Source organism: Euleptes europaea, chromosome 1 (assembly GCF_029931775.1).
Source record: "Euleptes europaea isolate rEulEur1 chromosome 1, rEulEur1.hap1, whole genome shotgun sequence".
Taxonomy (NCBI): domain Eukaryota; kingdom Metazoa; phylum Chordata; class Lepidosauria; order Squamata; family Sphaerodactylidae; genus Euleptes; species Euleptes europaea.
The window spans coordinates 108,345,131-108,373,044 of NC_079312.1; the positions used below are offsets into that span (position 1 = coordinate 108,345,131).

Below are 27,914 nucleotides of genomic sequence, written 5' to 3' on the forward strand. Positions count from 1 at the left end.
AGAAAAGTAGAATAAAATACCTCAAACAAAGGCATATACATAGAAGATAAGGCATTAAATCAGGACTGGATGCTGGGTTTGTATAAGGACAGGGAGATTCCAATGAATATGGGGTTGGCAATTTCCACTGGTTACCATTTCCTGCTGCAGACCCCCCTGTCATTCCACAGGGTCCCCTATCCCCAGGAACAGCATTTTATGGAGATCAGTGGGCTGCAGTGAGAGGGGGAGGCAGGAGAGTTCCATCCTGCCATTGGAAAATTTAGTCTGGTATTTCTCACTTGGGAGTATCATACTCTGGTATTTTCCACTTGGGAATGTGAAAACACGGGCAAGCCCAAAACCTACTCCAAATCCAACTCTAGAGAAGGACTGTCATTTAAACAGGTCTAATATTAATGCTTTTGGGGCTTCTCGCTAGTTAACAAAGTCACATTTATATCCTGCTGCATTCGCATTCTGGCTAACAAAGTCCAAGGCTCACATTAGCATTCCTAGCTAAAAGGTTTTCCATGTACATGATCCAAGTGGACAAGCTTGACTTTCTCTCCTAAACTACAGCTCAATGAGGTAATTAAGCCTGCCAACCCCCAGACTCCTCCTTACTTTCAGTCTTCTCCTCCTTTCCTTCCTTGAAAATGTTTCCAAGACCTGGGAACTCATTTTCACTAGTCAGAAATCATTAGAAATGAGTCCTTTGTTTCCCATTCAGCTCTCAAAGCCTACAGCTGCAGTCGGAATGTATTCCCAAAGCCTGATTCTAAACTTCTCCAAACCTTTGTGTTTGTTTAGCAGCTTAAGCCCCCCTATCTGCTGTGATGTCCCATGCATATTGCCTTTTCCTTGGATTTATGCTTTCGAACTATTCTCTGCCCAGACGTTTCTTTGGAACCACTGCCTGAGGATTTGCATCTCTGCTTTGAACCTATTCACATACACAGCTATCAGCACTCGTTTTAATCTCTTGATCTACTTCATTCTCCCACTTGCCTTCCCTTCCTGATTGGTGTATATTGCAAAGTGTTGGGTAGGCATATGGAATATGTCCATCTCAACATGGGCATTTTAATAATGAAATACATTACTTTGTTTGATATTATCAGGACTACTTAAGTATATTTATTATTTCCTTCAATAAGGCTATCTCTGATTCCACTAAATCCAAAGTCTCTTCTCCCAGATTTCTCTAAGGCGGCTCATTACTTTATGTACACTTTCACACATGCAGAAAAATGTACTCTTTCAATACTCTTTCAATGCACTTTGAAGCTGGATTTTACTGTGTGAACTGGCAAAACCCACTTGCAAACGATCGTTAAAGTGTACTGAAAGTGGATTGAAAGTGCATTATTTGGCATGTGTAAAAGTGTACATAAAGTAATGAGATGCCTTAGAGAAATCTGGGAGAACTGAATTTGTTTCCCCAATCCTACCCATGAAGCCAGCTGGGTAACTTTGAGCTAGTCACAGCTCAGAGATCTCTCAGCCTCACCTACCTCACAGGATGTCTGTTGTCGGGAGGGGAAGGGAAGGTGATTGTAAGCCAGTTTGATTCTTCCTTAAGTGGTAAGAGAACATTGGCATTTAGAAACCAACTTGTCTTCTTCTTCTTCTCCTTATGCTCAGGCTACTTTAAAGTTGGGCTCAAATTGAGAAGAAGGCTCATTATACAGGCATGCACCTAATGTATACATGTTCTGACTGCAAAGCAGGGTGGATAAAAATCAGTGCTTTTAAAAAAATTGATTTTTAAAATTTAAATTGTATTTTTTTATTTAAATTGGATTTTTTAAAATAAAATGCTTTTTGAGGAAAAATCTATCTAAAGAGTTTTCTATTTAGAATACATTATAGTACAAAGCTTATTCATCATGGAATAAGGAGTAGTTTTTAATCATGTAGCATGAAACTATATTCATGCAATGTTTAATTTTTTTGTAAATGAATTCCATTAATCCATTCATATTGCCAAGCTGTTCCAGAGGTTTCTATAAGTTTATTTTGGGTAATTTTTCCATCTAGAAGATATTATCACAGATGCTTGGTTTTGCAGTTCTCAAAACTGTGAATTTGTGTCTGCAGAGATAACTTGCTTCTTCACAGTAAAATTTTTATAAAATAAATTTACAGAGTTGAGAAAAAGACCTTAATCCCATCGTTCCTTTGCAAATCTACCGTATATACTCGTGTATAAGCTGAGTTTTTCAGCCCAAAAAAAGGGATGAAAAAGCTGAACTCGGCTTATACGGTAGAGGCGGGAGGGGGGAGGAAGGAGGGAGGGGGGAACTTACTGCCGCCGCCTTTCCCCAGCCGGGAGCGGCCTCCAAAGGCCCCCTGCGGCCGCTGGGGGGCTGCTCCGCCCCCCCCCCCGCTGCCTTATCCCGGCAGGGAGTGGCCTCTAAAGGTCCCCTGCGGCCACAGGGAGGCCGCTCCATCACCTTTTCCCGGCCGGGAGTGGCCTCCAAAGGCCCCCTGCGGCCGCAGGGAGGCCGCCCCGTCGCCCCCGCTGCCTTTTCCCAGCCAGGAGCAGCCTCCAAAGGCCTCCTGTGGACACAGGGAGGCTGCCCCGTCGCCCCCGCTGCCTTTTCCCGGCCAGGAGCAGCCTCCAAAGGCCCCCTGTGGCCGCAGGGAGGCTGCCCCGCCGCCCCCGCCTTTTCCCGGCCGGGAGTGGCCTCCAAAGGCCTCTTGTGGCAGCAGGGAGGCCGCGCCGCCGCTCCCGCGCCACTTCCCGCCACCAGGAGCGACCTGGGGGGGCCTCCTGCAGTCGGCTTATACACGGGTATATACGGTATGTACCCAGAATCAATCCTGTACTTCTTAAGTGCTGACAGCTCATTCTTGAGACCTGCAGCGGCCTGGGACAGCGTTGCCGCTGCAACACCTCCAATGAGGTTTCATGGCCGGAGCAGGAGAAAAAAAATGTTTTTTTATTTGTAAAAGCCTGAAAAGGGGGGGTGGAAGCCCCATAGAGAACAGCGATGCTGTGCCACGAAAAAGGTGGTGCAGCACCTCCATAGTTTCAGGGTGTGTTCCCATGCTGAAAGGGGTTAGGAGGCTGCATAATCGTAGTTCCGTGCCTGGGAATACCTCCCAGGATGCTGGCGCGAGGACTTGCGCTAGGAGGACGCCAGCAGGAGGCCACGCCGACATCTGAGGGCCATGCTGCCACCACAGTCCAGGGTGCCAGCATAAGTGTCCTTATGCCAGCGTTCATGCCAGTTTGCAAGGCATAAGTGGCACGGATGCCGGCATATGGGTCATACCGTCTCCTAAGTCCATTCAGCCCCCAACCTCAGGAATGGGCTGAAAGTTTCAAGAAGTTCAATGAACTGAAGACCTGCACAAGGAACTAAGTGTGAAGAGGGAGGGGCAAGTAGTAAAAATGAAAGTGAAACCTTTTGAGCCGAATACTCCATAAGTCTTGGGGTCTTTGTGTGTATAATCTGAGGTTTATCATATTATCCTTTCCCTGGAGGAGAAAATCTATAATGACAGCAGACTGTAAAAGAGACCCAGTTTGGGAATATTTTAAGGAACTTTCTCTACCTGTAGGTAAGGCAAGCATGTCTACAAAATGCAAACACTGCAACAAAGAAATGCAAGGCCTGATGCCCCGAATGAAACTGGAGGCAGATATTGTATTTTTCTGTGTATAAGACGGCCTTTTTTCTTAAAAATTTCTCCCCCAAATTAGGGGGGTTGTCTTATACATGGAAGGTGGCGGTTGCTGCCAGCCTCGCCAGTGACAGGCGGGGCTGGCGGCAACAGCCACCTTTTCCCCCGCTTGCTCTCTTTCTCTGCCCGTCAGCTGTTGGATGGGGAAAGAGAGCGAGCGGCCAAAGAGTCCTGTGTCCTGGTTGGCCAGTGGCGACCGGTTTGAATACCGGACGCCAGCCAGCCAGGGGACAAGACTCTTCCGCTCACTCTCTTTCCCCGCCCAAAAGCTGACGGGTGGAGAAAGAGAGTGAGCGGCCAAAGAGTCTTGTGCCCTGGCCAACCGGCGTCCGGCCGGCCAGGGCACAGGACACTTTCACCCTATAAGATGCCCCATGTATAAGACGACCCCTATTTTTTCTTAATTTTAGGTTAAAAAATAGGGGTTGTCTTATACATGGGGGCGTCTTATAGACGGCAAAATACAGTAATTTCTACAATTATTCCAAGGTGAACTATCTATGTATTTATAATAGTATAACCAAATCAGTATTTTTAATATAGCTGTAAAACTAATCTGAAAAGTTATATTTCTCAAAATGAAACCTTCTTCTGGTTGTAAATATTAATATCAAGAACAAGTCTTTATATAGAAAACCATGATTTAAATCAAGTCTTACTGACTAGGTATTTAAATCAAATCCACCATGCTGCAAAGGTCACAATATGTTGACAGAACTAGCCAGAAGAAATACAATTATCCCAACATTCAGTGCAACATTCTTAACAATACTGTGTGTTAACAATTGTTCAGAAAAAAGGGGGGAAAGCCACAATAATAAAAATAATGATGAGGAACAGAGAGAGTTTATTGGGGATCATATTGATCTATTGTCTTAGGGTTCTTTGATACTGCTAGCTTACATGATTTTTCTCTGTTGCTGAAGCAACAGGGGAGCAGAGATTTCATACAGCATTTAAAAGAAGAAGGAGGGAAATGGGGGCAGTCCTTAAAAGGAATGCACTGAAAAAGTCACAGTTTAGCCTGCAAAGGCAAAGCAGCGCTTCACACAGCTAATTTGTTGCTAGGAGACAAGCTCTGCAAAGAGAACTCAGGTTTGCAGAGGCAAGGCCTTCTAATGGAACAGTCTGGGCACTTGGCAAACAGATGTATTGTATCAAAGAGAAACATTGTATCAAAGGTGGTTTAAAAAACCCCACAGATAACACATAAAAAGAAAATAGACAACTTGTGTGAAAAAGTACAAAAACACTGCAGCAGTAAATCCAAGGCAAAATGCCTGGTTAAAGATCCCTTAGAATTCTATGTAAATTAGAATGCAAATCTAATAAAATTCCTTCTAATTAATTTCTGAATGCTTATGAGAGTTATAAAATCTCTGCCAAGGATTTCACAGGGTGCAACATTACAGTTTCCTGAGCATATTTATTGAATGAAGACCACAGTTACTTCTCATCTTTAAACATTTTCCCAAGATCCCCCCCAATTTTGCCAAGATCAAGACAAAATAGAATTTCTGTCAATACTACTTAAATGATACTGCTGTTTAACCTATAAGTTTTGAGTGGTGTCATTTTCGAGTCCGTGTAAACCAGACTAAAAAACGATCTTAAAAATCATTTTCTACTTGCTATAACTTACGAATTTTTTTGCAACAGCCAGAATTACCTCCAGATCCACTCCAGCTAAAAGTTTCCCTAATTTTATTTCCTGCTGATGCATCTACCATCACATTTAGGGATAGAGTAATCCACAATTCTCTCACATTTGAAAAAAAAGGGACATTCCAATAAAAAATCGTCCATTGTATCAATTTTCCCAGACACACATAAACATAGCCTCTCCGAATAGGGCACCTTCCTATAATGACCACTCATTACTTGAGCTAGTATAGAATTCATCCTAGAAAGCATAAAAACTCTCCTATATTGAAACACAGTCAACTGCTTAATGTAGAGTGGAAGACTTCTGGGGTAGGACAATACCAAGAAAGTGGGAGAACAAACTCTATGTGCTCTAATACGAGAGTTTAGAAAATCCAAATAACGTAAACGATCCAAAATTATCATTCTAGCTCTTTCCAACCCAATCAACTCTAATTCCAAAATTTGAATTCCTAACGTAGACAGACTAATTTCTATCAGTTGCTTTCAAGAGCTGATATAAAAGTATTTTCTTAGGAATAAAAGGTAACCATTCTTTTAGAAGAAAATAGTCTTCAACCACATCCTAAGGACAGCTGCCCAAGTTTGGACTTCAAGGGAACGACCACCCAGTGCTGATCTCAAGACAGTTCCCACTACATATCTAGGGACTCCAGCAAGTTTATGCAAAAATTTTACCAGCGGATAGTCCAGTGTTTCTTGACAAGCTTCTATCCAAAGTGAAGCACTGTACAGAAATTAGATTACTACCTTACAATTAAATACTGTTACTGCAACAAGAAGATACTGCCCGTCCTTAATATAAAAAAACAACCAATAGCAGTAGAAGTTACTGTTTACAGCGAAAAGGACAACTTTTTAGCGTGAAGCTCTTAGAGCTCTCTCAGCCTCACCTACCTCACAAGGTGTCTGTTGTGGGGAGAGGAAGGGAAGGAGATTGTAAACCAGTTTGATTCCCCTTAAAAAAGGTAGAGAAAATCGTGGTATAAAACCCAACTCTTCTTCTCTTGTTAGGAGGCAATGCTACTGCTGCTGTCACCACCATATGCTAGTAAAGCTAGTAACTTCTGCAATCAATCCAAGGCTTAATTGTCTCCTGTGAATTACCACTGGGTGATGTTTGATCTAGGGTTCTACCATTTCTCAATATATTGAGAGTGTACAGGCAGTGAGTTAACATAATGGACACAAGAAAGTGTGCACAAGTGTCATTTATGCCCCAGGCCATATTTATTGTGATTGGAGAACTCCTAAACCTATTCTGCATCCCAGCTATACCATTACCTATGATGAGATGGCTGATTCAGCTGATAGATTTGGGGATACCATTATTGTCAAGAACCTATTTTTATTACCTTTTTCCCATTGCGGTGAATGCCATTTAGATCTCCTGCTTCATGGACCAAATTAACTTGGGTTATCTCTTCTAGGCCATTTATGCATGGTTAGTTAGCTTCAAGAGTGCCGCTGAACTACTTCGGGGATTCGTTGGAATTATGCATGATTTTCCAGACCTTCAGACATTCCTTCGCTGCTGCTTCACACTTGTCCCACAGTTTCAGGATGCTGTTTTGCCATGAATTTAAAGTCTGCCTTGATCTCAAAGCTGATCCTGTGAATAGTTTTTCTTCAGGCTTGTCTCCCCATGCCCATTCTCTGATTTCCCACCCTCCCCTCACATGCCTCTTCTGGTCAGTTTCACAATGAGTGTTTTCAGACTTTGGGGATCCAACAGAGCTGGGCTTATTTCCCCCCATCCTTTTGGTCAGTTTCACAGGGAGTGTTTTCAGACCTTGGGGATCGATCCTCCCAAGGCACTTGCCCCTACATCTAGTGGTCCAGGCCAGCAGGAAGAACAACCTTTCCTTCTGGCCCTGCGTCTCCTGTGCTATGAGGATCTGGTAACCTTCCTCTATCCCCCCCATTTCCTCCTGGCCCTGTGGCTCCTGTGCTGAGAGGATTGGGCACCCTTTCTCTCTCTCTTCCCCCCCCCCCCCGGGATTCTTCATAGCTCTGGTTCCTGTGCTATACAACCATGCATAAAAGGCCTTACATTCCTACAGATTTATGTTTATGTATTTATTTACTTAATTTATACCTTGCCTTTCTCCCCATGGGCCTCATAGGGTAGACCATTATATACTCGGACATTCAAAAGGCCTTTGACAAGGTAACTCACCTCACCATAGACGCCTGAGTAAGCTTAACAGTTATGGGATAAGAGGATGGGTGCTCTTATGGATTAAAAACTGGTTAAATGACAGGAAGCAGAGATTAGGAATAAATGGTCAGCTCTCAATGAAGTAAACAATAGGGGTCCAATGAGATCTTGCCTACTCATCTGGGTACTAAAACAGAATTAAACCCTGGTTTAAAATCCCACTGTGTAAGCAAGAATCACATCAACACCTCAACAAACTGCAGTATCTTTCAAACCAGGAATTTTGGGTGTACATGTGAAGGAATGGAGACGTGAAGATGGAGCTAACATATGGGCTACTTCCACATAAAGACATTTCAATGTGTAGCTCTCATTGCTGCTTTGATTGCAAAGGCAACCGATAATCCATTCAGCTGTTTTCTCCACATTTTATTTGTTTCAACCCCCCAAGCCACCATCCCCCTTCTCCTAAATGACTTTAAAAAATACAAAATTTATAGGTTGCTTTAGTGGTGTAATGATCCATTGCCATGATCTTCTAGATCCCAGTCTTCATTTTTAAAGAAGTAGGACTCAAGCCCTTTTTGTTGCCAATTTATAAGGGGGAATGCAACTTCCCTCTTACAAGTCAGCAAGGAAAAGGGCTTGCGATTTACCTTTTCTTTAAACGAAAGCTGGGACCTTGTAGATGGTGGCCACTGATGTTATAATGCTATAGCAATCCATTACTTTCTGTTTTTTAAGCCCCCCAAAGCTTTCTGGTGGGGGAAATGGTGGGTGCAGAAGTTGAAGCAAGGAAAATCACACTGGTGTGTGTGTTGGGGCGCATCCACTCCATGTCTGATAGCTTTTTGTCTTCAGTCTTTTCAAGAAAGATTTTACTAAACCAGATTTGGGAAAGATTGCAGCAGAAAGGAAGAAAAATACAGAAACAGGATGAATAGAGGATATCACGTGGATGCTCCCAAAAAACAGTGCTGCTGTAAGGAAGCCAAGGCAAATCAAAACATTTGTGTGGAAACAGCCATAGATGCAGTCGCTGTGTTCAAATATTACCAGTCAATGGAATAATTATCTTTGTTTCCCAGCATTAAGACGAGTCCATCTCTTTTCTTCAGAATTCAATGCCTACTGCTGATAATTAGCACTACAAATAGAAAGGTATGGTTAGAGTAGAATACATCAGATTAGAAGTCATAGTGGAAGATGGGAGAGAGGTTGCAATCTGGGTAGCAGCACACTGAAAAAAGAATACAAAGCATGAGTCATACTCTGCTCTCTACGGAAGCTGTAGCTACGGCAGCGGCTTCCTTCTTTATGAAAGGGATTGAAAATTTGTTGGATATTAGGCAAAGGCTCAGCTGACTGCATTATTAACCACACTCTCCATGGAAATTGTCGGTCCAGGAATAAGCTGTTTGCAGAGAGCAGCTTGCAATGGGTTAGAAAATACAAGTACTACCAGAGGGTGGGAAATCATGATCAGCACAACAGGAGAATGAAGAGAGAAACCTATCTAGATTTACATTGGGAAACAGGAAAGAAAACAAAGTTATCATTCTGTTCAAATAGTGATACTGTTCTCTTAGAATATTATCAATATTTAAAAGTTTAACATAGGCAAAGCCCAATAATAGACACCAATTGCTATCATTTTGTTTTTTGCTTTCATTTTTCTAACTCACAGAGTTTTACAAGATTGAGCTGACACATAATGCCCATTAGAAAGTTCACTTTGGCCTGGCACAGTCTTTCTTTGAAATAAGTTTTATTTTTCCAGAAGAACAAAGAAGTAAGCATAAAAAGGGGGGTAGGGGGGATTACAATAATGCATCAAATCTTATATCTACTGTTCAATTACATTAAAAATTATCTATCTATCTATCTATATCTATATATCTACCCTGGGTATGAATATACCTTTTGTCCCAGTTCAATCTTTAACATTTTAGAGTATAATATTTGTATTCTCTATTTCTATATTTCTGTGTTTCTGTTGAGCTTAAACAAAAATACATTTTAATAACACATTTTAAATCTTATCTACATCAGACTCCTCATAGCTTATGCTGATCGTGGCCTGGTGCAGAATTAACATCAGCTCTTGACCAACCAGGAGTTTCAAATCAGGAGTCAGCCAGGTAAAGAGTGCTTCTTCTACAACCCACTACACTCTAGAACAGGGATGGGGAGCCTCAGGCCCGGGGGCCGTATGTGGCCCCGAGGACATTTTTTGTGGCCCTCGGGAGCTCCAGGGCCCTGCCGCGGAGGGGCAAGGCAGGGCAGCCCTCCCTGAGGGTGTTCCTGGGGCCACGGCTTGCAGGTGCGCTCCGGCGCCCTTTGGACCTCCTCTCACCAACTGACGGCTGTTGGTCGGCGAGAGGAGAAGGGATGCTTCCCCCAAGGCTGCCCCCTATAGCCGCCAGGGCACACTGTAAGCCCCTCTCGCTGCCTGTCGGCTGTTGAGCAGCGAGAGGGAGGGGGGAAAGAGGCCCACGGCTCCCGGCAGCACAGCATGCGCGCAGAAGCCGATCGGGTTTCAGGGGGCTTTTTGTGGAGGGGGGGAGGGCATGGAGCCTGGGGCCAGGTCGTGTGGGGCCGGCATGTGGGTGTGGAGGGGGGGGAGGCTTTTCTCTCTCCCTCTCTTTTTGTCTCTTTCTTTGTCTGTCTCCCTTGGTCATTTTCTTTCTCCCCCTCTTTCCATTTCTTTCTCCCTCTCTCCCTTGTCCTCTTTCTCTGTTTTCCTTCCTTCCTCCCTTGCCGATTGACCACGGATTGCACCCTCCTGGAGCCTCGTTTGCTTGGGCCCACCGCTGGCTGCCCTCCCGCCTGGTAGGGGGAGGACCGGGGGAGCGGGGACGCCCTCCAGGCCTCCCCTGGGGTTACCAACCTCCAGGTGGTGGCCGGAGACCTGGCAACCCTAGCCTCTCCACACACCCCCACTCGGAGATCTACACCTGGTATGGCCCCCGAATGATGTTATAAATGTGCAAATGGCCCTTGGCAGGAAAAAGGTTCCCCACCCCTGCTCTAGAAAGATTTCCTCCTTCATGGGAAGGAAAAGGATGGGGGCTCAAGAAGGGAGCCCAGAGGAGTTCGCTGGAAACAGCATTAGGACTGCATTGTGCTGTAATGGAATTTGTTCAGATTAAGTTCACCTTTCTCACTGAGACTTAAGGTGGATTACACAGTACAAGTCAATGCAGTCAACAGGATGGGACATCCTATAAACAATGATATAGGATTTCAACTGCATATTTCTGAAACCAAGTTTGAATTTGAAAACAGAGCTGAAAGAAAGCATAAGCATTAACATTACAATAAATGATGCAGAATTTACATAGTAAGATCATACTTTCAGCAGCAGACAGCAGGTGCTATAAAGAGCAGCATAGTCTGCAGTCCCTGGCCCTTTATCAAAGCATCTTTCTGAAACGTTTAATTCCAGTACAGTCATATTACCTGTGCAGAAAAGCCCTCTTGAATAATTCAGTTTTGCATAGTTTGCAGCATGCTAGGAGGGTGGGAGCCTTCCTGACTTCCTCAGGCAGACCATTCCACATGGTGGGGGGTCACAATGGAGAAAGCACATATATGGGCTGTTTTTTATTTAGCCCATTGGCACATTGGCACCTGTGGATGGCCCTGTTCAGTTGAGCAAAGCTGTCATGGTGGAGCATGGGAGAGAGGTGGCCCTGCAGATATGAGGAGCAAAGACCATGAAGGGCTTTGTATGTGCTAGCCAATGCTTTGAAGTGAACCTGAAAAATGATGGGTACCCCCATGGAGTGACTACAGAATGGGAGTACGTGTTTCCACCTAGCTCCTGATAGTAACTGAGCTCAGGCACTCTGCACCATCTTTGGTCTCCAAATTGACTTCCAGGGGAGACATAATGTAGAGTGCACTACAATAGTTAGTCTTGATGTTACCGTGGTATGGATCCAGGTGGCAAAATAATCCGTCAAAGCAAGGAGCCATCTTACAGGCTAGACCAGGGGGATCTAACTTATTTGTTACGAGGGCTGGATATGACATAAATGTCACTTGGTCAGGCCAGGCCTCACCAGCCCAGGTTGTGGGGGGGGGGCTGCCTTGGCTGGGGAGCCCACAGGGGGCTTGCCAGCCTAGATTGGGATTGAGGGGGTGGCTTCCTCGGCTGACCCACAGGCCGGATGGGAGCTCTCAAGGGGCCTGATTCGGCCCACGGGAATTATGTTTGGCACTCCTGGGCTAGATGGAGTTGCAAGAAAGCATTTTTTTGCAGCTGTGTTACTTGTCCCTCCAGCAGTAATGTTGGATCCTGTGTAACACACAATCTTAACCAAGTCAACAAGGGTACGCTGAACCCCACTGAAAGTGGGAAGCACAAATGTACTTCAAGATCTCCGCTTCCCAACCAGAATCATTTCTGTCTTGTCAAGATTTAGTTTCAGTTAGTTCACTCTTAGCCATTTAACCACACTAGACAGACAGGAATTCAGGGAGATTTGTATATCACTGGGAGATTTGTATAGGGAGATAGAGCTGGGTGTCATCAGCATACTGATGAGAGCCAACCCCAAATATATTAATCATTTGTTCTAAGGCCTTTACATAGAGATTGAAGGGCTGGGGGATAGGATTGTGCTCTGTGTAACCCCACAGGATAAGTCCCACACTGATCATAACAGGTCTCAAATGGCAACCCTTTGACTTTAGTCCATGAGGAACGATTTGGACCAATTCAATGCACATCCTCTGATACTTCTTCCTCCAAATGCCTCAATAAGATGGCAAGGTCCACTATGTCAAGGCTGCAGGTAAATACAGTAGTAGCAACAAAGAGGCATGGCCTTTGTTTATATTCCAATGGAGGTCGTCAACTAAGGCCACCAGGGCCATCTTATGTGTATATCATAATAACTGTACTAATATGCTGTGGTTGTATTCAAAACAGCTCCTCAAAGATGAAGTGCCTAAAGAGGCATACTAGAATATGAAAATTTTACCTTAATGTTTTGAAGACAATGGGGATGAATTAGATGCCCCATGTCATGCTGTGGGCAAAAAAGACCCTTTCAAAATTCTAAATGTTTTAGGCTTGTTATCTGGAGGTTATCAACATCTATGCAAATTACTTTTAATGAACAACTTAATTCATTTAACTCCATTTGATTTTAAGACCTATATGCTTACTTCTAGTAGTTGGATGGGAGATCTCCAAGGAATACCAGGGTTGTGACAAAGAGGCAGGCAATGGCAAACCATTGCCAGACATCTCTTGGCTTGAAAACCCTATGGGGTCACCATAAGCCAACTGTGACTTGGCAGTAAAAAAAAAATACCCTACCTTTCTCCCCAATGAGGACCCAAAGTAGCTTACATAATTCTCCTCTTCTACACTTTATCCTCATACCAACCTTGTAAGGTAGGTTAGGTTGAGTATGTGAGACTGGCCCAAAGTCACCTTTACCCTGGTCACAAACACAAGGAGGGGGCCGATGAAACCATTACCCAGAATATTAAAAAAAATAAAAGAAGCACATTAATGCATTAAGGGGGAAAAGTATTTCCCTAGTATTCCAAATGAATAGCCTCTCAAAGAAATATCCACAAGACCCAATATATTCATGCTGGTTAGTCAGAAATAAGTACGCAGGTGTGCACTTCCCCCCCCCCATGAGCGGAGGAGCAAATGTTACGTGCTAAGCAGCCTTTGTTCAATAATTAATTAAAGCATGGAATTCTATTTCAAGTGCATATCTCCAGATAGATAAACATATGCGCAAATAAACTGTAAGTACAAACATATGGAGCTGCATCTCCTCTGTCCACACAAGCATATGCCTTGGACACAGCTAGGCACAACTTGCTGTTGCAGGATGCTTGCTGGCCTGCAGCATACAATCAATATTCAAGTAACTGTTCATGGTTTAGTAGCCAAGGAAACGCCATTAGGTAGGGAAACAATCATTTAGAATCAACACATAAATATCATCGTGACACTTAGTATCTACTCAAGCACATTCTGAAGCCTTTCAAGAGCAACCAAGTTTCCAAGGAAGCATTATCTAAAATGAGGCGCGCCAGTCTCCAACGGCTCATCGTTTCTCAAATGTCGGCTTCTTAGGCCCCAGGGGCAAAGCTTTTTAGAAACGCAAGTGTTAAGTCAGACTGTCGTGTGCGGTGCCTTGAGTTGCAGGATAGCTTGTCACTGCCATCTTGAATCGCCTCACACAGACACTGTTGGGCGTGCTGAAGTGCAGTATTTGAAAACTGCCAGACAGGAAAGTCGCATGTTAGACTAAAAAGCAGGTGCCAGCCTTGAGGTGCCATGTTCTGTCAAAGCATTAAGCTGAACCTGAGGGACATATGTGTGCAGGAGGCCACGCTGAGGGGAAAACCCCCTGAAACCCTTGAAAAAAGGTATAGAAACATGAATGACAACATTTTTTAGAGAACTGGTTTATTTCCCTATAGCAAGACTACTGTTTTCCTTGCAGTAAAGAGAACAGTGACATTTGCCCTTCTGTGTAACTTTCTTGCTGAGGCTGAAAAGCAATTGTTTCCACCTACTCAGTTGATCACAAAGTTTTATCCTGTCTCAAGAAAGGTAGGCATACACTGCCACACAGCGGGGCTTGGGAAATAAAAGCAAAGACTGACACATCTTTTCAAATTCATGATTAGGAACACATGTGTTCCTAAGCCTATATGCAGCCCAACTATGCCTTTAGCATCTTACAGTGAGGAAGTCCATCACATGACTAGCTGCTGTTGTATACACACACAGATGTGAGCCAACTCGCTAAATACTTAGATACAATTTTAGGTCAAAGAAAGATCTGTCTAGAATTAACTTCCAAGAAAGAACCTAGGTATAAGGTTCTTTGCTGAACACATGGCGCTCTTGGAGTATGAGGAAACAGCATGTAATAAATGCAATTTTATACTACATCTTTCCTTTGTCAGACTTTTATATTGGGATAAGTTTAATAAAAATAACTGCGAGAATGATTTCAAAAGTGAACACAATGCGCTGGCAAGCATGCATATAGGCCTACAGTGAATGGCAGAAAACTATCCCATAAAATAACAAGAACCTTCAGGCAATTCATCATCATCTAAAAATGTACTGGTACCTTTGTGGAAGGAGGATTCTTAAAAAAAGAAGAAGCTATGAGGCTCCTTCTGAGGTCACTGTACATTGCAACAATAGCCATGATTTTCCAGCATGCCATGCTTTTGTTAGTAACAATACCAATAACCCTAACATTGCCCTTCAGGGGAGTTTTTGAATGAGGATAACATGAATACTATTTATGTTAATTAATGAGTTAAGCTTCACAACCTCCCCAAGAGAAAGGCAGGCTCTCAAGCTCGTTTACATCTCCAGAAGAGTATGTCTTTCTTGAGTGACAAAACATTTCAACAAGGGAGGTAAGCTGTTCCACCTCTAAAATACTCTTACATTCAAAAGCTAGTTGCTGAGTGTCTGACACATAAAAGCCCAACATAGGACCAGTTAATCCAGAAACAACAAGGTTGTTTTTTCAGACCACAGCTCCCGTATTCATTGTGCAGAATGCAAGCAAAAAACTGCAAATGTTTTTGTCACAGTTTAAGAGAGGGATTCCTGCTGCTTTCAAGGCCTGGGTCTGAACATCAAGGACGTCTTTCCCTTTTTTCAACCTACTAATGCACTAAGACCTTCTGCAAATGCCTGGCTTAGCATTCTCTTGCCATCAGAGATGGAGGGTAAGTAAACTGGATGAGGATTTTCAGTGGCAGCACCAAAACTCTGGAAAAACCTGTCTAGGGTGGCCTGATTGGCCCTCTGCTTACTGGTTTGGGTTTCCAAGCCCCTCTTCGCAACCAGCGGGAGGTTTTTGGGGGCGGAGCCTGAGGGGGGCAGGGTATGGGGAGGAGAGGGACTTCAATGCCATAGAGTCCAATTGCCAAAGCGGCCATTTTCTCCAGGGGAACTGATCTCTGACACCTGGAGATCAGTTGTAATGGCAGGAAATCTCCAGCTAGTACCTGGAGGTTGGCAACCCTACTGGTATTTAGATGTATGGTTAAGACTCTTCTTTTACAGAAACAAGGCAGTTGCTGATTGGACATCTTGACATTCAAATATTCCTCCTATTCAATGTTTTTACATCAGTTCCTTTTGATTCTGATTAAGTTTATTCTAATCTAGAGTTTTAATTACGTTTCCTGTCATCCATTTGGGGGTTATTTCCACAAAAAATAGGGCAGTCATTTTGTATAAATAAATAAAAATACAGGCAATTTCAAATTTGTCACCTTCGCACTTTGACCACTGTCTTTTTCATGTGCATGGACACATGTTAAAAATCAACCTTGTTTGGGACCTCTGAAGAGCAACTACAAGGTAGATGCTTCTAAATTATATTATTTATTTAAACATTTCTATGCCACCTTCCTATCCCAATAGGGTCTCTAAGGCAACAAACATAAAAACATGACAAAAATTCAACATTAAAACAGCATTTAACATAAAGTATATATAAAATAATTCAATAAAAGCAGGTAAACACACCACAACCAGGGCCAATAACCGTTACTGGAGGTATGCCAAATGGAAAAAAAAAGTCTTCACCTACTGACAACAGTAGAAGAAGACAGAGGAATCTCCCGATGAACAAGCTCCAAAGAGTTTCAGCACCATGACTGAGAAGGTCCTTTCTTGAGCTGCCACCCAACTAACTCAGATGGCAAGGGCACACAAGGCAGGGCCTCCAAAGATGATCGGAGTGAACACATAGTTTCATATGGGAGAAGGTGGTCCTCCAGGTATACTGATCCCAGCCACAGGAGGCTTTAAAGGTCAATACCAGCATCTTGAAGAGGTCCCAGAAAAAAGCTGGGAGCCATTGTAGATGGAACAAGCCTGTATCAACTCCAGTCAACATTCAGGCTGCTGCATTCTGTACCAATGCTATCCTAATGCAATGGCACCAAGGCACTCTTTGTTTTCAAGGTGCATTGCTCTCCTCTGTGAACCTCTTGTTCACTCAGGTTGGTGAATATAGCACCATACAAGATCAAGTTGGGAGGTAGGGAGGTAGGGTTGCCAATCTCCAGGTAGTTCAATGCAATTATACACTCAGTGCTGCATGTTTCCTTTAAATTTATCACGATCCTGTAACCTTAAGATTAACTGAAAGGGGATCATCATTCACCACTAGCATGACTATTTAAACTTCGTGGTAATTGGATTTTGCATCCACTGATTGAATTACATTTTGGAACCCTCGGAGGTCGAAAGGAATGTCTGAACTGTGGAGAAACAGTATGCATATATTGGTGCATTGTATAATTTATGTTAAAATTTCCATGCAATTATAAATGTAAAATAATAGTTTATGTCTGTTTTTGTAGCATGTGGTTACCTTGGCAATTTGCCATAAATATTAAGACAACTATCATCGAGACATAGTCTCTACTACAAAATTCTTGGACTATTAAGCAACATTAATCAATAAGCTGAAGAAGGCTTCTACGAAACGCAGCCAAGATCTAGAGGGCGCCTACTCTTTCTGGACTCTCTTTCTAAAAATTCTGGTGATTTATTTATGTTGCCTATATTGTATTCAGCAGGACCTGTGCTTCCTGTAGTGTTTATGGTGAATGTACACCTGACTGAACAATGATGAATGAAATATGATTTGTATATAATAGATTAGAATAGATTAGGATTAGTATTGAAATTCAAATACATTGTTTATGAATTAATAAACAATATTGAGACATACTGAATTGTTGTGGAGCCTACATGCTGTTTTAGGATTACTAACCTCCAGGTAGTAGCTGGAGATCTCCCGCAATTACAACTGATCTCCTGCCGCTTTGGCAATTGGACTCTATGGCATTGAAGTCCCTCCCCTCCCCAAACCCCACCTTCCTCAGGTTCCGCCACAAAAATCTCCAGGCATTTCCCAACCTGGAGCTGGCAACCCTATTGGGAGATGACTAAAAGCATATGGAGCCTAATTAATAGGAATTACGAAGGGAACTGCAAACAACAAGAAGGCCAGACATTCTAGTCCCTGCTTTCCTATACATTGCAGAAATACATATTGCAGAATTTGAAATGAGGAAACAATTCATAATTTATTCCAAAATGCATTGTCCCATGGCTTACTAAGATGTTAAGTTAGACCACCATGGGGCCGCCGCCACCATTTTCTCGCTGGACGTCCCTGTGTTTACAAACACCATGGGGGCCCAATCTTGGCCGGGACCATGATGTCAGGGAGAGAAGAGCTCTTGAAAATGGCATGGAGGGGGAAAGGAGCCCCTCCTCTCTTCATGCCACAGTCCTGACCAGGATTGGGCCCCTGCAGTGTTTGTAAACACATAGAATTCTAGCAAGAAAATGGCAGTGGCATTCCTGTGGTGGACTTGGGACATTGTCACATCTAGATGAACCCTTAAAATTTAGATCTCTTCATGTACTTCTGCGAAATATCGATGTGAAGTTTCTCCCATGATTCCTTCTGCATTTTCAAAAATTCTCTACTTCTTCAGTTTGTTACTATCCCATTGAATGTGGCTATAGTAGAGCTTGAAAATGTACTTAGCAGACTGTGTTGTGCTTCAAGAGAACCTTGAATCACCATGAAGATATACTTCATCACCTCCCTGTGTTATTAGATGATTTCACCTTTGTATACCCACTGATAGCTGCAATTTCATTTTTGAAGAAGTCAGTCATCTAAGGAGTTTTTCTAGTGAGGAAAGGGGTGGATATTGGAGCGCACACACACAGCCCTTAATGAGCATCCTAAAGCCATGATGCCCACAGAGATCTTTCCTGGCACTCACCCAGAGTGCCAGATGGGGCTTTTGCCCAGTAGGACTTCTGACTGGACACCAGAAATCTGGTTGTATGGATTTTTTTTTTAAAAAAAAGCATTGCTTTGGCAGTGGCGGCCACTATGGCCTAAGGATCTTCGCTGTGTGATTGAAGGTAAGCTGCATGAATGCCAGACAATATTTTAAGACAATATGTTCTTTTAAAAAGCATCTTCTTTAACAGAGCTTCTGCCTGAAATGCTGAAGAGTTACTATTTGAGTTATGCATAACCTCACTCCCTGGCATTTCACAGTCGGCTCTTTCTCCTGCATAGGAATTCCAAAGGTGTTTGCAGGCGCAAAAAGGGTTGGGGACCTCTGGTATATGAAATGCATTTATTCAGATAGCAACAGCTAGTAGTACCCTCCTAAGAACACTTTCCGGGGAGTAACCCCCCCCAATAGACTTGAGCAGGATTCTGACTTAGATCTCTTTAGGCTTCTGTCTAGATGAACTAAGGAAAATGAGAGGGATTTTACAGGTAGGTGAGGAGCAACAGCAAGATATGGTTTACACAGATACTGTGTACTGGATACTGTCCTAAACAGAAAACTAATCCATCAGCATAGGATTAAATGAGTTACTATAATTTTTTAGCTAATTCCCTAAAATAAATCCATAATTGTACATTCTGCCAGCTTGTACCCCAAAGAATAGAATGGGTGCTATTCAGTATCTCAATGGAAGCTCATGCCATTTTGACATTACAAGTGAAGCACGATTATGGAAACACAGAAGTAAGTATCTGCCAATTGTCTTACATTGTAGAAAAGAAACAAACATTTAAAAATGCACAACCCATTGATAGCTGGCAAATAGAAGGAAAATATTCTTGCAGTGCTCAAGAATAGCCCTAATTTTGCTTGCTATTTAAACTTTTTCTTTCTCTCCGTACTAAATCATTGCTAATTACAGTAATGTAGACTTAATTCATACCAATATAAATAACACCACACATCAGAAGTGGCATTAGGACATTGTGCCTTCTCTGACAAATATTATTTCAAAGAAAATCCATAATAGCTTTTGGGTTGCCCTAATTTATGAGCCATTATGCTTTTGATTGGCATCTGCAAAAAGAGCCCCATGTGTGGTTTCCTCAACAAAGGAGACTAAAACACGTAAGTGAATGATGTAAACTTGCACTGTAAAGCAATAGTACTATCACTATAGCCTTCATGAAGAATCTCTCAAACTGATGTTGCCTCAAAAATGGAAAATGGGTTTCCCACTCTGCAAGTTTATATCGTGACCGAAATGTTTGGTGGCAGCTTCTGCATCGTTTACCGCCACAGAACTACTGCAATAAGATGACATGCCCAAACCCATCATTTACCTCAACAGATGAACTGTTACTGGCTGGCGAGCAATAAGGTGACATGCCCAAACCCAACTATGGGAATCTTTTGCAAACAGAAAGATGGTTTCAAACAGACGGCAAACAAGCAATAAACAAAATGAATAACTCCTATATGCCTAACAGTAAAGCAGCAAAGTCCTGAAGAAACAAAGCTTCAAATCTTGGCGGCATATTCACACAAATGTAATTAAGGATTCACTTGTTTTCCCATGAGAAACACTTGACTTCCAAGAAAATACTGTTATAGTTCCCAAGAGTTGGCAAACCTGAGCACTAGATGGCTGGAGAGTGGTTCCGTATACTTAATCGTATCGTTTTGTGTTAACAAGGAGAAAAAAGACATATTTCATAACTGCCATAATTCCCAAGGGTTTGCAAAAGCAAACACTAGATGGTCAGAGAAGAGTTCTATGTGCAACTGTATCACTGAGTTAACACAGGGAGAAAAGCTAGCAGAGTATATTCAAAGTAGCAACCTCATCTTCCTAATAGATAAGAAGCAGAGTTGGTTTTTATATGCCGATTTTCTCTGCTTTTTAAGGATAATCAAACCGGCTTACAATCTCCTTCCCCTCCTCTCCCCACAACAGACACCATGTGAGGTAGGTGAAGCTGAAAGAGCTGTAAAAGCTCTAAAAGAACTGTGACTAGCCCAAGGTCACCCAGCTGGCTTCATGTGTAGGAGTGGTGAAACCAACCCAGTTCTCGAGATTAGAGTCCATCCCTCCTAACCGCTACACCATGCTAGCTCTCAAATAAGCAGCATGGGTTGTAAAAAGGGACTGAGGAACCCCAATATTGAAATTAATAAACTGACACATTTCAAGGAAGACTAAAAAAACAGCCAAATTAAAGTGCAGTACAACATGAAGAGCCTGTGGCCAGCTGGGAGCAGAATGTCAGCACAGAAAGGTAAAGTCATAAAACAAGTCTTCAAGTCAAAGGATTCAGTTGTTACTGATAAAAAAAAGTTACAGGCTACAATTGCTGTGGAAGAAGGGGATAAAGTACGGAATAATTTTAAGGGACTGGAATTGGTTCAAATAGTTTTACCGAAACTGAGGAAAAAAATTAAATAGCCCAGAAACTTTACAGTTTGTATTATTCTTATGCTTAAGCATGTAACCAAGTCGTCATTTGTTTAAACTTACAAAAGAAGACAAAAAATATCAGTCCCAAAATGACTCTACAACAAATCTTAGAAAACTATGCTGAACAGTTAGAATGTATTATTTGATGAGAATCTATTTTAAAACCTGTAGAGGACATGCCATCTATTTGTTTCCACAAAATATTTTATCAAAAACATTATTTTATTACCAGTGATTATGTAATGAAAATCAATAAATGGGAGCTCAATAGCTTGTCATTTACTTGATATTAAAGACTGGTTCACAAAAGAACTGAAAATGAAGTGAGGTTACACATTCAAGGACAATCTTCCTCAGGCCACTCCATAAAAACCAGTTGCCCTTTTCGGGATGCCAGCCTCCAGGTGGGACCTGGGGATCCCCCCGGAATTACAGCTCATCTCCAGACTACAGAGATCAGTTCTCCTGGAGAAAATGGATGTTTTGGACGGTAGACTATGGCTTTGTACCCCATTGAGGTCCCTGTCCTCACCAGGCTTCATCCCCAAATATCCAGGAGTTTCCCATCTGGCAACCCTATCCCCATCTCGCGTCGGTGGCCTGGACGGACCTGGCAACCCTATTAAGTGTCCTAGGCTCTAGAACTCCAGTGTACACAGAGAACACTTGTTCCTTCCACGTTTTCTTCAGTGGAGAAGATAATTTTGCACACATATTCCATTGCATGCACAGAGCTGCCTTTTCCTGTTTAGGTGTGGTATTCCACTTTATTAAATAGAGCTCCAGTGCCCCCAAGGAAGCAGAGGATTTAGGCATAGTATTCTAATTATACAAATGAATATTTTTTCCCAATGGCAGTAAGTCTAAGTACTTCTAATAAATAAAGAGAAACTGTTTATATAAACATGTTTGTACGGTGGATGAGGGTAATTCTTAATTCTTATATTAGAAAATGGTAACAAAAAGATCCTATTTTTTACACTCAAGTTCTGCTTCTGGTTTCTCACTCCAATTCCATTTATTTGGACAGAAATTCAATTGTAATGTTGATACTTTGATAACATTCACTTTTGAGTAAACTAGGTTAGGACCACACCCTCTGATATTTATGCCCTTATAATAATTAGAGCTGCCATGTCCCTCCCTGCCACCGGCGGGAGGTTTTTGAGGCAGAGCCTGAGGAGGGCGGAGTTTGAGCAGGGGAGGGACTTCAATGCCATAGAGTCCAATGGCCAAAGCGGCCGTTTTCTCCAGGGGAACTCATCTGTATCAGCTGGAGAGCAGTTGTAATAGCAGGAGGTCTCCTGCTGGTACCTGGAGGTTGGCAACCCTAATAATAATAATCAACAGGACCCAGTCTCTGAACAAGAAGAGTTTTGTAAATGCCTCCAGGAAAGAATAAATTTTACGGACAAGTTCACAGCTGAATCTTTAGTTACGCTGTGTCAGTGGACAGTGGGCTAAAAGTCAACAGCATTCCAAAATAGCTGGATGCTTTATAACCCCTTTGTGATCTAATTTTAGAAAATGGTAACGCTGAGAAATCTGGAAGGTTCAGCGTGTCCAAAATAGGATCAAAATTTTCATCAGGGCAGTTTTCAGCCATAAGTGCCAGAACCACAATGCTATCCAAGATTAACCTACAAATTGTAGCTGACTTATTCTCCACAAATTTGGCAGGGAAACACAGGGCCTGGGAAGCTGGCCAAAACATTCTTATCCCTTACAACCTTCTTGAGTCAAAGAAATATGCTCTGAGGGGATTCAATAGCAGAGTCCACATCACTTATTGTGTCTGTGGTTGCCTCTAGCTTTTGATAGTCTTTCCCTTTGGCTCCTATTCTCAACCTCACACAAGCTTTTTATGGGTCATCTGCCGTAGGACGGCAGCAAAACACTCACTAGAAGCTATACATTTTCTTTTGGAAGTCGCAAAACTACTCAGTACCACTGGCATTTAGTGGGGGGAAAACCTTCTGTGTTTCACAAAGAAAAGGATTAGCCCATGAACTACTGGTTATTTTCCTTCGCTCCCAAAGCGAATATCCTTTAACTCCATAACATGATTTATATTTTGCCACAAATACACTTCAGAACAATTTTTACAGACTTTTATAGCACAAGCCTGGTATCGTGTCCACCCATCAGACTCTGTCCTTTAACGGCTGCCCTCCAGGGCAGCGTTACCCAGTTAGCCACAGACATAAGGCAGCAGCAGCAAAGTTTTTGGTGTTAATGATTTAGACAATCCTAACTGCCTGGCCTAATTTTGCAGCAACCAGTTTGCTAATCTGAACCTCTCTATCTATGTAAATATCCATTTACATTACACAGCCTTGTCAGTCTATCAAGGCCACAACTAAATCTGTATGTTGCCTTATTTATTTAACATAATATTTCCTGCACTGCAACAAAATATTATCAAGGTAACTTTTAATCTCAATCTTTGCTTGCCTCAGATCTACACCTGCACTGAAACCACTTATGTTACCATTTGCCTATTGTGAGCCGTTGAGTCTGTGAGCAGTTGAATCTCATTCATTCTGGCTACATTCAACGGTGTCCTTTCTCTTAAGCTGCTACTTAGGGTTGCCAGATCTCCCATGATGGCAATAGACCTAGCACTGGCAACCCCCAACTAGGGTTGCCAGGTCCCTCTTCGCCACCAGCTGGAGAGTTTGGGGCGGAGCCTAAGGAGGGCGGGGTTTGGGGAGGGGAAGGACTTCAATGCCATACAATCCAATTACCAAAGCAGCAATTTTCTCCAAGTGAACTGATCTCTGTTGGCGGGAGATCAATTGTAATAGCAGGAGATCTCCAGCTAGTGCCTGAAGGCTGGCAACCCTGCCAGCTGGTAGGCTTCCAGGGGAAAAATACCCAAAACGTCACTCTATTGTAATGGTGTGATGTCATTTCCAAGCCATACCTGGAAGTGACATCATGCTGCACCAGAAACACTATTCAGGGGAAATTATCTTTCCATAGAATCTCCCCAAATCCTAGAGCAATGGGGTGTCACTTGCAGGTTTGGCCCAGAAATTACATCATGGTGTCACACTGATGGTACCCCCATACTCCACTGGCAGAAGCTCCCAGGATTGCCAGACGCAGGCCTGGCAACCCTAGCTGCTACACTGACATCATGTTATATCTGAAGAATGACTTTGCCTGCTGACTGAATATCTCCACCCTCTAGCTTCTTCCAATCATAATTCCATTATACTCCAGTGGTATGTCCCATCCATCTAAATCCACCCAAATAGGACATGTGTGGGGAACTAATGGAAGTAGTATCATGCTGCTAGGGACATATGAACCTAGTGGGATAGGGTTGCCAGCCTCCAGGTACTAGCTGGCAATCTCCTGCTATTACAATGGATCTCCAGCCAATAGAGATCAGTTCACCTGGAGAAAATGGTTGCTTTGGCAATTGGGACTCTATGGCATTGAAGTCCCTCCCGTCCCCAAACCCCACCCTCCTCTGGCTCCACCCCAAAAACTTCCTGCCGGTGGTGAAGAGGGACCTGGCAATCCTATAGCAGGATGGCATTCATGTGGAAGTGAAAGCTATAAAGAGTGGGAAGTATCTGAACAGGAAGATGAGGTAACTTAGGGATTCTATAAAGAAGAAACTTCAGAGTTATGAAGAACCTTCATTTCCTCAAGCTAAACTTTAATAAAACAAGAAAAAAGATAAAATAATATTTTACTAATGGAGAGCATTTAGAAATAACACTTTTTAGAAAGTTTTTCTTTGTGTCACCAGTTAACAAGCACAGCACCTTTTAAAACATTACTGTTTGCCCCACAGGCATCAAACTGACAGTGTGTACAGGAGGGATTTAAGTGAACCTGCACGGTGGATGAAATATAAATTAAAATTATAGTACTGTCAGTCTTGAATCACGGATTGTTTCTCCAGGTCTCCCAAAACACTTAATTTCAAATGAGTCTGTTTATTACTTCAGGTAGGGCCAAATGCATAATTTATCAGCAATACTTAGTCAATATACCCTTATAACATCCTCCTGTGCTTTGGCATAAAATATGTGACATAAATTCTATTACTTGGGTACACAAGAGCTGTCTGAAGAATAAATAGGTATTCAAATAGAGCAAAAGTTAACAGAAATAAGCTGAAGTGACCAAGCTGGAAATGAAATGCAGCATATTCACCAAGAAATACCTTAAAACTGTAACTAAAGCCCAAAATTCCCCACGACAGTCACAGAGGTTGATCTAATAATATATAAAAGACGAATCAGTTGTCTTTAATAGAGTGCCTCAGTTAACTAGGCTCATGCATCATCGGTGCCTGTAAAGCATATGATGTTTTGTGGTTTTCGACGAAATTCTACAAAAAGCTAAGCCTTTTCTTTACAACCTACCTGGTCTCAAGTGGCACATTGCTATTAAGCACCCAGCTGTCTTGTAACTGTACAGATTCGGGAGTAGTTGCCAAATCATTCGGAGCAGGAGCTGGTGCATGGATCTGGTTCCGCCGATTTGTGAGAGAGTTCCTATTGAGGGAGTTGGCAGAGGAGTGATGATGAGACAGAGTATGGTTGTGAGGCGGTGGGAGAGGAGGTCTCAGCGTTGACTGGCTGTGATGATTTGAAGGGCCTGAAAAGAAATAATAAATATCTTTGGGTTATCCAATATTTCTAACATCAAAGTGCCTGGCAGATTTATCCTAAAATCAGAAATAAGCTCACTTACTGAAGTGGATCTTACCACAAAGAATTACATTCTAACATTTCTAATTACATTTAGAATTACATTCTAACAGTGCATTCCTAAGGAGAGCTGAAATGAATGGCCTTTGAAATGAATGGCCTTAGACTGGAGTAACTCTCCTTAGGTATGCACTGTAAAGGAGACAGACAGATAAACTTCAGTTCTTTTGGAAGCATTCTACTCAATAGCAATAATGGCCATAGGTGAATAATAAGTTATGTAAGCTGTCCCTCTTTACACCAACAGCCTTAACATTTCCTTAATTCTGACTCAGAGCAACTTGGGAGTGACATTCCTGAGGTAGAATTACATGTTTCAGCAATAGCTGTAAGGGGGACATCATATGGTTACGCTCAAGGGCCGTCTTCCCATGGAGATCAGCAATTCTGATCTGGAAATCAATTAATTTATTTGGATGATGCACACAGCATTCCATGCCAACACATTATCAGAGCACCGTGGACCCATGTTAGGGTTGCCAATCTCCAGGTACTAGCTGGAGATCTCATATTACAACGGATCTCCAGCCGATAGAGATCAGTTCACCTGGCGAAAATGGCTGCTTTGGCAATTGGACTCTATGGCATTGAAGTCCCTCCCTCCCCTCCCCAAACCCCTGCCCTCCCAAGACTCCGCCCCAAAAACCTCCTCCGGTGGCGAAGAGGAATCTGGTAACCCTTTCCCATGCAGAAGCAGTAGCTCTCACACTACCCTTGTAATACTTGAATCAGACCTTAGACTACTTTCCTGAATCTGTTAAATTTGTAAATATTCTCTCTAATATAAATCAGAACATTTAAAAGCACATAGCCATCTATACAAGAAGATGGTAGTTTACTGCAGTCTCTTTTCCAATAATTAACATGAATGATTAGATAATTTATTATTTTTTCATATATTAATGCATTATTTAAGTCTAAAATGAATGGAAAACAATATAAGAAAACAAACATATCAGGCGAGTGAAATATTAATTGCGTGTTTAATCATTATACTAATTTGTAATTTCTAAAGAACAATAATTAGAAGAAGTAACATTAGCAAAATTGTAATTATACTGGTGTACATTTATTTTGAAAAACTTTAAAATACATTTTGTATTTAATGAATCAAATAATGAAAGAAAACATCAGTGGTGAAAGCATTCATAGGTAGACTGATCTATGCTCATGTAGAACAATGGAGTATGGCAATATGTTCTCCAATTAACAGTAAGTTAATTTAAGACGCAATTTTAAAACACGAGTGCATAAGCTCTTGAACATTTACTGGAGGCTTTAAAAATGCTGATGATGAGATCTGTGGTGCAGAGGCACTGTAAAAGACAGATCTCATAAGCAGTTAATTTTACGAATGCCTAAGCTGCTCCACTATGTCTAGAAGCAAAAAACAAAAACAAAACTAGGCAGGATGCACATCTCCCATTAAGTGATACCACCTCCAGTTAAGACTGCCCTGACACTTAACTATCTATAGGAAGGAGAACTACATTGTTGCAGACCTAAGCAGAGTTATCAGCCTTCTAAGTCCAGTGGGTGGAATTTTCCCATATTACATTCTTGTGTGTGTGTGTGTGTGTGTGTGTGTGTGTGTGTATGTAATTAATTTGACAAATATAAGTGTACTGCTCAGTTGCATACCTGTGCTTCTTGCTGTATAAAGTGTGATTTGGCCCAAAGTACATTTATTCCCTGAAGCTTTTCGACACTAGCCACTTGGAACATGTTGTGGACACTGCTTCTGGTTTTGGTCTGTTTTATATTCCATGATATAGGGAGCAAATAAGTATCTTTGTGATGTGAAGCCTTGCTAGCTTTCTCGGTAAAGTGGATAAACTAAGGGAAGGAACTTAAAAAAAAAATATTGTGGCACCTAGATTTTAGAATGCCCTCCCCTGTGCTTTATTCCTGGCACCAAACCCGATCATTTTCTGTCACCTAGTTAACATCTAGTATCCGGTGCTGAGACCTAGCACTAGCTCATTCAGGTTCCTAGTGCTGAGCATGGACTCACCCAGGCCAGGCTGGAATGCACAGAGCCTAGATGCCACAGAAGCCATGGGAAGGGAAGAGAGTGCCTGGGACCTACCTGGGGGAGAGGCTGCAGCTGAGTTGAGGCTAGGGTTGCCAGGTCACTCTTCGTCACTGGCAGGAGGTTTTTGGGGCAGATCCTGAGGAGGGCGGGGTTTGGGGAGGGGAGGGACTTCAATGCCATAGAGTCCAATTGCCAAAGCGGCCGTTTTCTCCAGGGGAACTGATCTCTATCGGCTGGAGATCAGTTGTATTAGCAGGAGATCTCCAGCTAGTACATGGAGGTTGGCAACCCTAGTTGAGGCGCAGGAGCACCAGTCACAGCAGC

At 42.5% G+C, this 27,914-nt stretch overlaps 1 protein-coding gene across 3 annotated transcripts in view; it reads right to left on the reverse strand.

The window, feature by feature from the left end:
* The window catches only part of TENM2 (teneurin transmembrane protein 2), an 860,742-nt gene that overhangs the window by 259,935 nt on the left and 572,893 nt on the right, over positions 1–27,914 (reverse strand). For all 3 annotated transcript variants that reach the window (XM_056867244.1, XM_056867243.1, XM_056867245.1), the window contains one exon: positions 25,208–25,442. In XM_056867244.1, the coding sequence (XP_056723222.1) occupies positions 25,208–25,442 (235 nt within the window). The remainder of the gene's footprint in view (positions 1–25,207; positions 25,443–27,914) is intronic.